At 30.0% G+C, this 17,642-nt stretch overlaps 1 protein-coding gene across 1 annotated transcript; it reads right to left on the bottom strand.

The window, feature by feature from the left end:
* Positions 1-8,032: 8,032 nt before the first annotated feature.
* On the bottom strand, positions 8,033-12,131 carry LOC108459443 (auxin transporter-like protein 2). Its single transcript, XM_017758808.2, has 9 exons — positions 11,907-12,131; positions 11,619-11,817; positions 11,346-11,531; positions 11,120-11,232; positions 10,850-11,033; positions 10,452-10,549; positions 9,503-9,710; positions 9,170-9,427; positions 8,033-8,633 (listed from the first exon to the last, which is right to left on the bottom strand). Exons 2-9 carry the CDS (start codon positions 11,796-11,798, stop codon positions 8,427-8,429), a joined length of 1,434 nt encoding a protein of 477 aa, XP_017614297.1. The 5' UTR covers positions 11,799-11,817; positions 11,907-12,131; the 3' UTR covers positions 8,033-8,426.
* Positions 12,132-17,642: the final 5,511 nt, after the last annotated feature.

The raw sequence follows: 17,642 nt of genomic DNA, 5'->3' as shown, positions 1-17,642 counted from the left end.
ACCCAACGTTCATTTTCTACCATTAAACATCCAAACACATGCATATCACTTATGGGAAAATTTTTAAGCATGAACCCTAGCTAAAAATAATGGTAGAAATAGGTAAATCGAGTTACCGGGACTTCAAAAATCTAAAGAACATTAAAAACAGGGTTTGAGACCACTTACAAATAAGGTTGGAAGCTTGAACCAAACCCTATCCATGGCTTCCATGGTAGATTCAGCTAGTACATGAAGAAGATGGACAATTTGGCTTATTTTGGCTTTTTAATTCTTTTAATTATTAGATTACCAAAATGCCCCTAACTTAAAAAGTATTTTGTTTAACCCATTTCATGTCTATTTTTTTCTAACAACTAACCAATGGTCTAATTACCATTTAAGGACCTCCAATTTAAAATTTCATAACAATTAGACACCTTTAACATGTAGAACTCAACTTTTGCACTTTTTACAATTTAGTCCTTTTAACTAAATTGAGTGTCCAAACGTCAAAATTTTCAAACGAGATTTTCATGAAATCATTCCATGAAATTTTAGACCATATAAATATAATAAAAATGAATTTTCTCACGTCGAATTTGTGGTCCCGAAACTATTGTTCAGACTAGGCCCTATTTCGGGATGTTACACTCAAGTTCATGAGCAATCAAAATGAAAGATATGCAATACGACTCCTGTATACATGCCACATAACCAAGTTTGAAATGATTAAAAATCTACCGAGTCAAAAGTTGGATAGTGTGGACTTTGAGTTGGTCCGATCGACACGTTCCACAAAAGACAACTACAATACATGAAAACATAACTGAGTAAGCATTACGAATGCTTAGTAAGTTCATAGATTTTAAAACAAATAACTCACCTTAATTCAAAATTAACAAAATGAAATAGCTAACTACGTAACTTTCATGCTTTCACAAATAAAAAATATAATGTGAGTATATTATACATAAGTCACAAAATATCTAGATAAATATAGTATAATGTAATTCAGCTCGTTCAATTTGAATTATCAAACATATAAATCATTTGTATCAATTTAATAATTTATAGCCATTTATATTCACTACACATACCATCATGCAATTATACTTTCTTTTATACTAATAAGTCTAATGAACTAAAAATAACAGATACGAATACACGGGTAACTACCAAAATACATCTGATTGCTCGTTTGAGTGATCTCTCCAATACACACCTAAGCTCTGAAGTACTAAGCCCATAGGCATCATATGCAATAAGAAATTACATCCCTCCAAAACACACCAAGGTCTCCGTATAGACATAACTCGATAATTCGCAACAAATGTTGGATTCCAGTATAATCAGTGAACTCTCCATACATCAGTATACTCTGTATTAGTTCATTCACATATCCTATACAATGCAAAAATAAACCTATTTTCATGCCAATTGTATCCTATCCTTTCTTATGTCCATCTAAGCAAATACAACACATTAGATAGATTCTTTACAATTCAGTGCATTTCTTTCCTTTTAAACCATTTTGTTAACAATTCAAATTATATTCATACAATACAATTTCACAATTCAAACAGAAACATTATAGTTACATATGTAATGATATCATATGAACTTACCAGTAAAATCAATGATAATTGAAATGTCGGGGACTAATCCATAATTTTTCCTTCTTCTCGATTGTCTACCGATTGATTCAAATCTTGATCTATATAGTAATCCATTTCAAATGATAAGTTCCAATTACCTTATAACATATTATTTCATGCATATGACATTTAAATTTCACTTTTCACAATTTCCCTAGAGTTTTCACATTTTTCAATTTAGTCCCTAAAACCAAAACAAATATAACTTTCACATTTGAGCTTCGTTTTATAATTCCATTTCAATTTCATCCTTCTAAAACTCTCTAAATTCAATAATTATAGAATTTTCATGTTGATTTCAAAATATTTTTATTTTAGTCCCTAAGCTTGAAACTATTTCAGTTTACAATTTAGTCCTGTAGCACATCTAAACTTACAATCAAACCATTTAACAATAAAAGTTTCAAAAATCATCAATGGTAACATTTCAAAATATTAACATTTTTACGATATAATACCTAAGCTAGATAAATCAAGCTCCCAGGACCTCAAAAACATAAAATTTACAAATAACAGGCTTTGAAATCACTTACATGCAAGGGCTGAACCTTAAGCTTCAAAAAATGGCTTCGTTCTTGCGTTTTCTTATGAACAAACTATGGGAAAGGAAAAAATGGAAGAAGATTTCTTTATTTTTTTATGTTGTAATATCTTTAACTTTATTATTAACTTTACTTAACATATAATTAATTAGAAAACAAACACTATGTAATGACCCGAAAGATAGTGGTGTCAAAAATTGTGGTTCCAGAACCCCATTCTCCAATGATCGAGTTCATAAGTGTTATTAATTATTATTTAGAAGTCAATTATAATGTTATATTGAACTTTGGTCTGGCGAATTTGTTAATTTGATAGTTGGTTAAGGTACAAGTATATTGACCTTAAAGTTAATGGTATTAGAAAATAAAGTATCGGGATCTCATTTTCATAAATCGAGCTCATATTTACGGAGTTATTATATAGGTGAATTAAATTTTGGGTAGCTAATTTGGACAAATTAGTGGTTATTAAGGTAAAAGGACTAAATTGTAAAGCTAATAAAAGTTTAATTGTTAAAGAATTTTTAATTAGAAACAAGGGATAAGGATTAAAACGACAATTATACAACTTGTAAATAAAGTGGACGGTGTGTGCATGTGTATAAACAAAATGTGATGTAAAATTTTAATTTAAATTAATTATCTCATATTTTATAAATTAAAAAAAAATTTGTTAGGTAATAAAACCTAGTGGAAAGAAAGAGAAAGCATTTTGCTCTTCTCCTTTCGTAAGCACTGAACCATCATATATTAAAGAATGAAGATTTTGGCCTAAGGCTTTTGAAAATGGAAGCTTAAATTTGTGAGTTCAATTTAGTCTCTCTCTTTTTTTGCAATTTTTATATTTTTGGAATCCTAGGAGCTTGATCTAGTTGACCCGTGTGTTAATTTTTGAAACTGCTAAAGTTTGTAAATATTTCCATTGTTGAATCTTGAAGTTTTTGGTGTTAAATGGTTATATTTAAAGTCTAGATATGAAAAAAGACTAGTTTGTAAAATGAAAGTCGTTAGTTTTGAACATAGGGACTAAAGTGTATTTCAGAATTGGTATGAAATTTTCATAATTATGGATAGTAGTGGACTGTAGAAGGGTGAAATTGGTATCAGTTTCGAAATCGAGGCTCAATTTTGAAAGTTATAATTATTTCGAATTTAGGGACTAACTTGAATAAAATGTAAAAATTTAGGGGAATCTAAATAATGAAATTGAGCTTATACATGTTTATAATTAGATGAAATAAGAGGGCTCATATTGATAAATTGAATTGAATAATTGTATAGATCGAGAACTGGACCAAATTGGAATTAATTGGGAAAAAGGTAAAATTGTTGATTAGTCCTTAAAGGAGTGATCATTTGTTATTTTGACCAGGTAAGTTCATACGATATGTTTATGTTAAATTTTTATTTTTTTAAACTTATAATTGTAAATATGTTTAATTGAAATTTTGATTGTTTATGATTTAATACAAAAAGGTGAGATATGGATTAAATCAGAAAGAAATGACAATTTGACAATAAATTGAATATAGTGAATTGCAATCTGAGATTGATTAGTTGAATTGAATCAAATTGATATGATTATACTTGATCTTTGAAATAAAGGACTGAATCGAATAGATTTAGAAATATTGTAAATTGTTCTAATTTCGAAATTAGCTTTACGATAAGATAAATTATAATGTTATGCATACAAATTGATAATTGGTTGATGAAATGACAACATTGAATTAAGGAATTGGCTTATAAACGAAATTGAGAAACTATTACCCTATTAATTGTTCGGGCAAAGTCTGATATAGTTGGAATGCCAAAAGATAGGAAAGTTTAGGGTTATTGCAACTACGTGTCAAGGAGTGCTGGGCACACTTAGTTTTTGATTATACCGACCAGTGCTGGGTGCAACTTACTATTTTAGATTAATTTGATAGGTACTGGGTGCCAAACTAATGTGATTGGTTGGATCCATGTATCCATTCGAGTCCGAATCAGATTGATAGGGGTATAAATAAAAATGTGATAAATGATATTTGAATTGGGTTGATATTATGATTTGATGATTTGTATACATATTACGATTTATGGATATCGATGGTATGTGAAAAATCATATGAACTGATTATACGAGCCCAGAGGGTCGATAAGGAATACGATAAATCAATGAATTCAATTCAAAATTCGAATATGGAAATGAAATCATAATTGATATTAAATTGAAATTGGATGTATAACTGATAAATAGATGGAATGATATGGTATAATAAGAATAATGTTCATATGGTTAAATGTTGAATTGATTTTGAGAATGGTATTGAAATGTGATTCTAGATGATTTGGTTTATTTCATATTGAAATGTTATATGATGAGGTTAAATGTTAACTCACATTTTTTATATTTGATTTGCCTTGGTAGGCAAACTTTATCAAGCTAAGTAGCATGCAGTGCTTAATTATAACCTAAGATATTACTTGGTTTAATAACTGTGAACTTTCTAAGTATTTTTAATGCTTACTCCATTTGTTTTCCCTTTCCCTGTAGATTGTCGACTTGTGAAACGTGTCTAGTGGATCTATGAGGAGCTCACACTATTATTGATTTGATAGTCTTTCTATCATTAAAAGCTTGATTTTGTGGCATTTAAAGAGGTTTCAATATGGTTAGGTATTGATTTCGTAAGTTGATGAAATGGTCCATATATACTGCTTGTTTCGAATATGTGTATAATATGCATATAAGGCTTGAAGTGTATATGTGTGTAACTGGAAGTTTTCATGTGTTTGAATTATGAATGTGGTTAGTTGTTAGATGCCTTATTAAAGTGCTCAAAATGTACAAAATGGTATTATGGTTCACAAATGGTTGAAGCTTTCAAATGGTCATATTTGATTGTGAAAAGGGTTTGATTAGTGTGATATAAATGGTATAAAATTGTATAAGTTGAATTGAATGATTGATAATGCTTATATAACCTTGTTGTGAAATGCTGCCATTGAGGCATATTGGTTAGTTCATTCGGGATTGTCATATCATATGTTTTGGACAAGTCTAAAAGTTGATAGATGTATATGTTTAGCTTATTTGGAAGATTGGTTTTCGTAACTTGCACCAAAAGGCATGTTTTTACACCACATGAGCTAACACATGGTTATGTGCTCGCTGGTAGTTAGAAAGTATTTGTTCACACGTTTTCAGTTTGTTATATGGCCTAGCCATATGACCGTATGACTTTTTATGTAATGTTACATTTTGGTCCACATGGCTTTAGAGAGTTACATGGCCTAGACACACGACTGTGTGACCCTTATTTTTCATGATTATCTTTAACTTTTAAAAATGTTACAATTTAGTCCTTATTCATGCTTGGGTCTACAAGAGAGCTTTCATAAGTTCAATTAAGGCTAGGATTTAATTGTGTATCTTAACATCTAAGTATTTATGACATGATTGAATATTTGAATGACTTATTTATGGTAAACTTGATCAGAAATTTTAAAAATGTTAAAAAAATATCCCTATTTGATTTGAGTTGACTTTAAACATTCGTATGTTTGAATAAAAGTCAGAAATGAATGTTCATGATATTCAATGTTGAGTTATTATTGATTGCATGATTTGTGATGTGAAATGATAATTTTACTAAGAATTTGTCCTTTGTTGCTCCAGTAATGAATGTAGCACTCAATTGCTCGAGCTCGACGATCGGGTCGCGTAAAGGGTGTTACGCACTAACCATCCAAATAAATTAAATATGACCTAATTACCACATAAACACATGCGCAACTTTTATTTAATCCATTTAGCTAATAAAATTCAGTAGTGATCAACTTTTACAGTTTTTACGATTTAGTCATTATACCTTAATTACTAATCGTTCAATAAAATTACAGGATCAAAAACCAATATAACACTATAATATACCGTGAATATTAATTAATAATATTTATTGACTCGATCATAAAAAAGGGATTCTAAAACCACCATTTCCAACACTACTAAAAAACGGGTTTACAAAAAAGGCGAATATCAATAAAACTAAAATATAGTAGCAAATTTTAATTTTTACCTAAAATATAATGACAAATTTACACATTAATAATCCATTTTTCTAATGCCCTTTAATTTTAATTAGCATATAACTATAATACTAATTAAATGATAACCAATCTAAAATATTGTGTGTAATTTATTACTAGTAAAAAATAAATCATTAATTAAATAAAACTAATCAAGTGTTATAGGAGTTCTTTAAGTTATATAAAAGTTGCCGTATGGATTTATTTAATTATTAATTATTGTTTGTTTAATATTATAATAAAAATAATATATATTAATATGGTTTTATTTAAAATTATTTTTAATAGTAATTTAGTAATATAATAAACCGTAAATGTTAATTTTATTCATTCAAAATATTCTTTTTAAAGCATGTGCTTTTATATATATTTATAATTAATTTTTATTTGTGCAACGTACCAAAAAGTTATTTTAAAATTGAGTCTTGAATAATCATAATTGTTAATTTATAATAGATTATAATTTTGAAATTCAGCGTATAATAGATGTATTTGATTGCAAATGAATTTGTTAATTTTAATTAAGTTTTAATGTGTAATTGATTTTTAATGGTTTTTTATTTTTATATATTAAATGAATTTTATTATTGTAATATAATTTTAAAAAATTGTTTGATAAAATATTTTACCGAAGAACTTAAATATTTTTTAAAAATTGTTTAAAAGTTATATTTATCACATATATATTTATTTTTAGATGAAGTTAAAAGAGTATAAGGTATATCATTGAAGACAATTGGATCCCAAGTACCTTCTAGTTTTTGTCGATTTATTTCTTGCAAGTTACGATGTACTTGAGTGGACTGAGCCAGCAGTTTTTATTTTAGGTTATTTTTCTTTTTTAATACCTGCTATTTTGATTTGAAAAGATTGAGAAGGAGATTGTTTAAATTAGGATTAAATGGTATAAAAATTCTCAAACGTGAAAAAAAAAATTAAGTTATTTTTTTTCAAACTTTTAAAATGTATAAAAAATTTTAAATTTTTCATTAAAAACAATTAACCTCCTACTTTCTTTTTTAAACTTAATTGCCAAAATTCATCAAAAGGCTTTTTGACCATTAAATTTAACGGTTAATCGTTAAAGCTAACTATTTTAAATTTTTTCAGTTAAAGCCACGACATGTCACAACCATGACGTTACATGTTTTATAAATGATAAATATTAAAAATGAAAAATAATTAAATTTTAATATTAAAAATTAGAAATAATAATAATCATAAAAATATAAAAAATGTACAATTTTATAAATCTCATTAACAATTATAAAATGTGACAAAAGAACATTTAATCATTAACTTTAATCGTTGACCATTAAAGTTAACGACTTATAATTTTTTCGATAAAAGCCATCACGTATCGCAATACAGCATGACATGCATCGAAAAATGATAAAAATAAAAACAATAAAAGTTATTAAAATTTATAAAATATTTCTTTTAGTACGATAATTTTATAATTTTTTACCAATTTTATTTTTTCTATATTTCTATATATTTTATAAATTTATTTTTACGATTTTATAATTATAATTTAATATTTAAAATTAATTTTATGTTAAAAATAAATTTGATGTGTCGATAAATTAGATAGTCAACGTGGGACGATATCTATGATTATAATTATAATTATTTTAAAATATTTATTTTCATATCTTGTTTCACTTAAAACTTTAACTACAAAAGACTCAGACCACATAATTCGGGTATTGAAGAAATCTAATTTCAACCTCCCTTGCGAAAAAAAATTCATGGATGGGGATGGAGATAAAAGATGAAAGTAAGAGACCCAAATCATTGAAATCAACCATTTTAGCAACCATAAATCAAGGGCCCTGAGCCACATAGTTCCAAACGTGATCACTGAAAAGCTCCCAAAACAGATCAATGGAGTCAACAATTTAGCGGTAAAACCATATAAAAAAAATTAAAGATAGCATCCTAAAATGGTTACTTTTTCTTGCATTGATTCACAATCAAGTATTACTTGTATAACAAGGTAGAACAACCCAGAAGGGAAACTACTGCAAACCCAAATATACCACAGATATACCGGAGACATTCTATTGTCTCTCGGACTATGAAACAAGTGAAAAAACAGATGGTGTATGCACTGTGGTTGGAATGTAAAACAAAAGAAAAGAGTGTTTTGGTTTGAATAAAAGGCTTTAATTTAGTAATGAACGGATGAGGGTGATGGTGGACATTGGTAGCACTTAGCGAAGAGTCCGAATGTATCGACTTGTTTGATGAAATTAGCCATGCTAGCCCAACCTCCTAACCCAAAACCGATAACGAGTACCCATATAATTGTGAATGTGTTCAGTGCATACACTGCTGTCCAACTTGGTAGGAAGAAGGGAGGCTTCTCGGCTGCATTCTGTTTATCACCAAAGAATCAAAGTTAAGTTGATGAATTTAAACTGTGTTTTGATCTCATGTTAGTCTCAACCTTTGTTGCTCATACTCGGGTTTGAGTGTCGGATAATTAGTTTGGTCAGCATGAAACTTAAACAGAGTGATAATGAAAGGCTACCAACCTCAAATCTTTGTTTTTCATAAATTATGTTCATCTTTACCTTTGAATCCCCTGGTGTGACTTAGAAGAGAAAACGACCAACAATCTAATGTTCAGAATCAAATCTGAAAAATAGTACTAGTTTCCGATACAATGACCGGAAAGGAAAGCTCTCTAACTGCCTCTTAAGCATCAAAATTACAGAACCATGAAGGCTATCCTAAGGAATCATCCTGTATCTCAATCTGGTTTCATCATGATGGCTAGGAAAGGGTGGTTCATAGTGATAGACAAGCAAACATAATTGGAGCATTTGACAATGGCAGCTGGATTTTCACAAACATTTGGTAGAAAATGAAGATAAGAAAAGAAAGAAATTGTGCTGTTTACAGACTTACCTTTCGAGCGGAGGCTGATTTATAGGTGAACATGTGAGCCAAGGCAGGGATGATGTAGACAGTGAAGCTAACCAGAAGAGATCCTACAGCTGAGTTAATAGGTCCGAAGAACGGAAATATGATAGCCAAGAACCATATAGGAATCACCACAGGTAACCGGCACACTGCCCTCAAACATATGCTCTTTGTGTCATGCATCCCCACCACTTTCTCCCACACAAAGTACAATGGTGTACACGCAAACCCAAATGTAATAAACTGAAAATTAGAAGCCGAAAACCAATTAGTTTTTACTAATCCAATATGGCTAAGGTAGCATAAGAAGTCAATCACCTGGTGAATTAACATTAGGATAACTGCAGCATCACGCCACGCAGAATGTGGAAGGAGTGAAAAGGCATTGGAATGATCTAGGAGTTGATCGCCAAAAGCCCAGTAGACAGAAGTGGCCGACGGGATGGTTAGGGTGAACACATATAGGGTGGCCAATAGATATATGGACTTGAACTTTTGAGGCTTCCACATTGCATGCATAATTTCACTGTAAAAGTTCACCAAAATTCGTCCAATAAACTTAGTTTCACTCAAAAGTGACCAAAGGGACAAAATTGCAACTTCTTATTTACACAATAGAATAGGTCTACAGATCTGCTACAGCTAAAGAGGGTTGAAAAACCTTGGGTTAAAGTAGAAAAGGACGCTCTGCAATTATCATGATGGAAACCCCACTCAAAGAAGTGGATTTCATAAAGCTCAACTCAACCAAGAGGACAGTTTTCATTACTTCATTATATTCTCTTTCCCTATGGTATTTATTTTGATAACCTTGTATACGGGCATATGTGCAACATTGGTATTTTCATTTCTTTTAAGAAAAAGTTTTTAGGATCCTTGGAGAGCCATTTCTCCAAACTATGTTTGGATTTATGTTTAGCGCAACTGTCAAACACGGGTACTTGAAGAAAAATAAGGAGTTCTACCAAAATCAGGGTTGACACATACATTTCACTACTCATCGGCAAAGTTTCTGCTCAACAAAATAAAGCAAAAATTAGTACTATATTATTTTTGGAAAAGTAGTAATTATAGTATTTACTCGGACTAAGTGTGAGTGTCAATTACGGTTTTATATCCAAATGGGTATGGTTAGATTTTTCTAAGTAATTTCATGTAATTGGAGAGTCCTTGGAAGCCATATCTTAGTATCCATACATTACATGAAATGTCGAATACCAATACTTTAAGAAAAATAAAAAGTCTGAGCAGCATAGATAACACCTACACTGTGACAGCATGTCCACCGAATGTGTAGAGGATATTGGTGGCGCCTGTGAAGTACAATACCAACTTAGTTGGACCTTGGTGAGTTACACCTTCCGTCTGTAAAAAGAAGACAAAATAAGTGTCTTCTGTACTCATTTCCAAGACATACATATCGGGAAAGATTTGCTTTTACTCTTTTTTTTTTTTTTTTTTTAATAAGTGTCTTCTGTACTCATTTCCAACTGTACTCATTTCCAAGACATACATATAGGGATATATCCAAACATGGATATGAAGATATAATCCTTGAAGGATCTTCCACATACCTAGAAATCATAGGAAAAGAAGAATTAAACATATCCATGTTGGACACATTTTCGTGTCTGACACGCACACTCCATCCAGTCTGAGTTTTACCTGGCCATGGACAAGGGATGCAATGGTCAAATACCATGCAGTGTATGTAGTCATTGCAAGCCCCAGAAAAGACCAGATTCTATAGTTGTGAAATGAAGGGATGAACACTGTTGTGGCACAGCAAGCTCCAAAGATATAAGTCCATGTCCTTTTGTCTAACTTATCATTTATGTAATATATATTGCTGTAATGAACTCATTAAACATAGGAAATCAGTCGATTAATCCATTAAGGATGATACTTTAATGAAAAAAAAAAAAAGAACTGGACCTGGCACAGGCAATAAGCTGAATGACCGATCCAAAGAGCAGAAAAGTGCAGTTAAAAGCCAATCCAATAGCTTTCCAATAAGGTCCCAAAAGACCGTCTAACACTTCAAACCACTGCATGTTAAAGATTTTGATTATATTTTTCTTCTGTTTTTTCCCCCCAAGTATATATGCATGTATGTGTGTATACATATATTTACAGGGTCTGTTTATCTTGAAAAAAAAACCTGTATGACATGGTTCTTGAAGCTAAAGTTCTCTTTCTCTTTTCTGCTTCTGTACTCAATATAAAGAACACTGATGAGATAAGCAGTCCAGCTTCCAAGAACACCATAGAAAATCTGCAGAATAATCCCAGAAAGCATTCCCATTTGAGAAAAAGAATATGGTAGTGTTAAAAGAACTTGAGCCACCTGCAGAAACAAAGAACAATCTTTTTTTTTCAGTTTACTAGATTTTAAACTACTTTGACTACAATTTTGAGTTGGGATTTTTAGTACCTGATTTGAAGCACAGCTAAACCAGGCATCATAAACTGAACCACCATGCCAAAGAAGGCTCTTAACACTGAAAATGGAATGATCTCCTTTCTCCTCCAACTCCACCTCTTTTTCTTCATTTTCAGTCGACTCGTTAAAGCTTTCAACAATGGCCCCCTCTGCCTGTTTCTCTCCTGGCATTGCTTCACTTCTCTATAGACTAAAAACAAAAACAAAAAAATTAAACTGATCAAAAACTGAAAAACACAAGCCCATTTAGAACAGGAACCTCAAATATTTGACAGTTACCTTATTCCAGGGGAGCCAATTGGCACTTGGGAAACTGACTTATAATGGAGAAATAGAGAAAAAAAAAAAAAAAAGACAAACACTTCACAAAAGTGAGACTACCCGCAAAGCAGCTTCAGCTTCTTTAACTGCTCTCGATGAAAAGATTGAGAGAGAGAGAAAGATCGAGTGTATTTATCTCGTTTTGCCTTTAAGAACAAGAAAACAGAGTTTTGGGGTGGCTGTTACAGCTTTAATTTTGTATACAATTTACAAAATTTATATATCAAAAAAATTAATTGAATAGATTGAGTATAGCTGTAATGGAATAGATTTGTAATAGAATAGATATGTAATAAATAATTTAATTGTTTAGTTGAATGAAATAGAATAGAATTGTAATAGTATTATTGTGTTTGGTTGAATGGAATGAAATTGTAATAGTATAAGAAAAGAACTAAAATAATCGAACACCCTTAATGATTTTTTTTAAAATTGATAATTATTGTTATTGTTATTGTTATTAAATTTTAATAAAATTATTATTGAAAATAATTTAATAAAATAATAAATAATTTAACCATATTTTAACATAATTATTATTAAATATAATTTAATAAAAATATGATTTAATAACATTCTTAATATAATTATTATTATATGAATTAAAAATCAAAATATATAATACTATAAAAATATATAATATATTTTATTATTTTTAAACTACAATACATATTTAATGTGCTAAAATATCATTATTGAAATAAATAATTTAATTATTTTACAATAAAAATAATTAAATATTAGAAGTAATAAATAACTTGAAAATTATATTTCACATCCAAGCATAATATTCATTTATTAACAAAAAGTTACATGATTTCATTAGTTTATATGTCATAATCCATATGTTTTAAAATTTTACAACATCAAAAAGTTACAACATTGTAATGACATTCTATCATGTCATTATACCATCTAAATATTACAAACACAAAAAGATACCAAAATATAATCAATACAACCATGATTTTTAATGGTCAACAAGAAATCTTCTGACCCATTCCAACCGCATAGCAGAAGGTGAACTAAAGAAAATGAGCATTTGCGTTGGATGATCTGGAATTTTGCTCAATGCTTGATAGCGCTCATCCTCAGTTAAGCCTTCTACTTCACATAATGTTGGATATAATTTCAGAGCACTTTCTTGAATGGTCATTTTTGACTTTTGTTGAATTAGCACTTTAGAAGCAACACTCTTACTGATTTCAAGGCCAACAGTCCATATATTTTCCACCAATAAAGTGGCAGCATCATTAAATGAAGTAAAAGAATCACTTGTATCATCATTAAATGAAGTAAAAGAATCACTTGTATCAGAAATCTTTTTTTCCTTCTTTGAAGATGTAGAATCACCTTGATTTCTAACTAGTTGCAGTTGTGTAGCTGAAAGATCCATGTCATCCAAAGAAACATCAGCTTCGCATCCATGGAAATCGTTTATTTCTTCATTAGTATTTGTAGCAGCTACATCCTCAACATCTATTTCTTCAATAATATCAGCGGCTGTTTGAGCATCTTTTCCAGTGGCTCAATCTTTTGCGTAAATGGCAGTAAGTTGGTCATAATAAGGGAAACTTCGATGTCTAAATTGAGCAGCTTATTTATGACTCTATAAAAAGGAGGAATTTATATTAGATATAAGTTTGATCAAAATAAGATAATAAAGACTTGAAATAATTCTTACATTTATATATGAGTTCCACATCGCATCTTAAGCAACAGCAAGCTGCCTATGCTCATCCCAACCAAAGCTGCTATTATTTTTTCCACTAAGCATGTCATAAACGATTGACTAATCCCTTTTCAATGTCTTAATCCTCGATTCAAGATTAGGTTTAGCCTTCAACATAGCATGGGGTAAAACTTTTTCTAACATTTTTTCCAATTCATTTAAATAGCCGACTTTGAATCCCGTATCTGTATTAAAGGTTCCAGCATTGTGCAAGTCGACCATACAAGCAACCAATGCAGCATCCTCTTTTGGAACCCATTTCCTTTTGGTTTCTCGAGAACTTTGGAATGAAACACTTGATTGTGAAAAGCCTGACACAACTATCTTAAGAAAAAACTTAAATTAAAATTAAGTTCAATATTATAATTCAAAAGGTCAACAATTTATAAAATTATAACACATAATGAATCAAAAGAAAATAAATTATCATTCAACAAGTCTAGTACAATACAAAAAAAAAAAAACAATTCAAACACCACCAAAGTTTTATAAACTAGATACGTGAAATAACATAAACAACTTAACGTTTACTATTTTTACCCTAAACCTAACTAATTTCTAAATTCTTGCCATTCATCGAACATTTGGTTGCCTAGTTCCATCCTCCAAGTAGCCCATGCTTCCTATAGATGAATATTTACAATATTCAGTTCATCATCATCTATCACATTACTAGGTAATCCTTCTCGAAACTCAGCTTCAATAGGATCAAGACTCATATAGGTTCGAATAAAATTATGGAGCAAACAACATGCAATAATCATTCTATTATGCACCCTCACAGGATAGAATGATGGATTCCTAAGTATCCCCCATCTAAGTTTTAATAATCCAAAACATCTTTCAATAACATTACGCGCTAAAGCATGTTTCATATTGAAAAATTCTTCCAGAGTACTTGACTGGCAACCCTGACGTCACTCATTCAAATGATATCTTTGTCCTCTAAAAGGCACAAGAAATCCCTCACGATTTGTGTATCCAGCATCAACTAGATAATAACAACCTATAAAAAAAAACTATTTGTCATGGTTAATTTCCCAAAAAAGTATGATCTTAAAAATTAATTCAAATTCCTCTAAATTTGCGCTTTACCATAAGGAACTTTTAGTCCATGTCTCCTACCAATGGCATCTTGAATAACTCGTCCATCAGCAATAGAACCTTCCTAACCAGGAAGAATATAAACAAATTGCATATCAGGTGTACAAAAACCTAACATATTTGTTGTTATGACACCTTTTCGCGTTTGATATCTAGGTTTATCAACTGTTGGAACCCTAATCTTGATGTGGGTTCCATCTAAAGCACCTAAGCAATTCTACAGCACATGTATAAAACCTCATGTTAGGATACTATATTTAAATCTAAATGGACTAAATTATGTACGAGCTATATATAGAACTCACTCCAATAACTTGAACCATTTCCACCTTGGGTCTGTAGAATTAGCTGTAATTGGCTCTGCCTTTTTAAATAACACATTTTGTAAGCGTATGACAGCATTTAAAACGTTGTGAAATGATCTGCTAACGGTTTCCCCGGACCTATTAATGTGATGCTTGATATCTCTATTTTTAAGGTGATGAGACATGATATGTAAAAACATTGCCACTTGCTCATCAACAAGCATGTTCCTTGACGACTTCAGACCCTCTAAAGTTTGTAACATCTCACATAGTTTAAAAAAAGTAATTCTATTCATCTTAACTTGTTCAATACAAGTCTCGTCACTAGCATATACAAGTCTTTTCACATAATCTCATTTTGCATAAAAATCTAAAATATAGGATCTAATCCTTGGTCTATAACTATGTAGGCTATGGATGGCACCCAATGCAACTAAGAACCAACTCACAACTGTACACATTTACAGCCACATTGTAATAGCAAGACCAATTCTTTTACGCCTCTCACTTTGTACTATTAAAGGCAGACGAGCCATTACTACAAAATATTAAAGTATTACATATCTTCAAATCGTAGTAAAAGGGTCACATTTCTCCAATACTAATTTCAATAACAGTAAAACAAAATCAAAGAATTTAATTGCCAAAGAACTTACAGTGATTCAGTGAATATAAGATGCTCAACTCTGGGTGGAGAAAGCAATCAAACAAGCCAAATAAGAAGAGGAAGCAATAACAAACTGTCAAAAGAAAAATGAACAATACATATTAAGAATATTTACAAAGCACAAAATAGAAATTACAACTAAATATAAGGGTCTATTTAGAATCTTTAAAAAAAATACAAAATAAATTCACTACTTTAGCCTACAAGCGCTTGTTTTATGTTTTTATCCTACAAAAAAAATTCGTTTTTTTAAAACATCCTATTTTATGACTCATTTGAATGGTTGATGAGGTAAGTTGAAGTAAATTTATAGAGAAAATTAATAAATATGATAAGTCTGCTTAAAATTATATTTGCTTTTGTAAAAGTAAATAATTTATCAAGCATTTAGATTGATTTGCTCAATCTTTTATTTTTATTTTTTGCAAAACAAAGAACTTAGATTGGGTGTTAACATTTACCTCCTCATAGATATATTATATTATATTATATGTTTTTAATTTAATCTCTAAATTTATTTTTATTCACATTAGTATTGAAATTTTACAATTTTTCTTAAATTTAAACCTAAGGTGGTATTATGATATTGCATAATGTGATTATATAAAACATTATAGTTTTTTTTATAAAAATAGGTGATAATATGCATTATTAAAAAGTAAATATTTTTATTTGATGGTAAGGGTGGGGATTTAGAGGCAATTAATATTTTTGTATTGTATTAAATTAATTAAAAGGAAATAATAAACCAAGGTTGGAAATAATAGACCACTACACATTTAACACATAATGGTTCCAACTAAAAAATTTAAATAAAAATAAATTTAGTAAAAAACCAAAGGCAAAATGAACACAACAACAGGGCCAAACAAACACTTTTACTTTGTATTGGGGATTAATATTCAATGGCACTTTAGAAAAACTCATCCAACAAAAACTGCAATACCATAAGTCATATCTGATGTTCAACCTCAATGCAATACCATAACAATAGATCACATTCAAGTTTTAATGGCATAGTAAGATCTTAATGATGATGAAGATGAGTGCAAGGATAATTAGTGACTGTAGTAATGGAAGTGTCAACTCTATAACAGAAAACAGAGGTAAAAGTTATAAAAGGAGAATTAAAATTAGTTCCAGTAGACCAAGTACACAACAAGTCCAGTCTTAATTTTTTCAACCTTTTAGGTAAGCAGCAGACTTGCCGATAAGTCCAATAGTACTTGCAGTTGGTCAAATGTCCTAGGCCTGCAAAACAATATAAAAGGAATATAACTCATTGATCTCGTAGCAGAATCTTAAGTCATATATGATGTTCAAGCTCAATGCAATACCATAACCATAGCCCACAAATACTTAAACTTAACCAAACTGGGTAAATAATTCAACAAGTTAAGATGCATACTTTCAACAGGCTCCTCAGGGCCGAAGTGTAAACTTACTTTGTTTCCATTGTCAACATCACGAAACTCTACCTGTAGTTTTAGGGGGGGAACAATTATTTTAGTTAATTTTCTGTTATTGTAGCTCACTAAAGAATATGAGCAATTAGGAATATTGTGAAAAGTGAACAATACATATTTATCAAATTTCTATTACAGACTTTTGCACTTATTTACAGTGAGAATTCTGCAACTCTAAAATAATTAAACAACACATAAAAAAGCAAAAAAATTAGAAAATGAACAAAGTTAACATTTCTTACTCCAAACGTCACAAAATGAAATCGAATTCCATTTTGCTTTTGCATTCAAACAGACGCAAGTAGCATCCATAATAATCAGAATTGATTAAGCAAATGTAATACTTAACCCTTCTATGAGAGATCAGATAAAAAGCTCAGTAGAAAGCACAAATTTAAAGAAAAAGCCGGAGATAGGAAT

This window comes from Gossypium arboreum, chromosome 4 (genome assembly GCF_025698485.1).
Source record: "Gossypium arboreum isolate Shixiya-1 chromosome 4, ASM2569848v2, whole genome shotgun sequence".
NCBI classification, from domain to species: Eukaryota; Viridiplantae; Streptophyta; class Magnoliopsida; order Malvales; family Malvaceae; genus Gossypium; species Gossypium arboreum.
The sequence above is the reverse complement of the archived record's forward strand: the minus strand, read 5'-3'. Positions and strand labels throughout refer to the sequence as shown.

Excerpts from the sequence above, each read along its gene's own strand:
- LOC108459443 (XM_017758808.2), bottom strand. The coding sequence starts at position 11,798 with ATGCCAGGAGAGAAACAGGCAGAGGGGGCCATTGTTGAAAGCTTTAAC. Across the intron at positions 10,550-10,849 it reads CATCCCTTGTCCATGGCCAG|ACGGAAGGTGTAACTCACCA; the intron begins GTAAAACTCAGA and ends TTCTTTTTACAG. Across the intron at positions 9,711-10,451 it reads GGTGGACATGCTGTCACAGT|TGAAATTATGCATGCAATGT; the intron begins GTAGGTGTTATC and ends GAACTTTTACAG.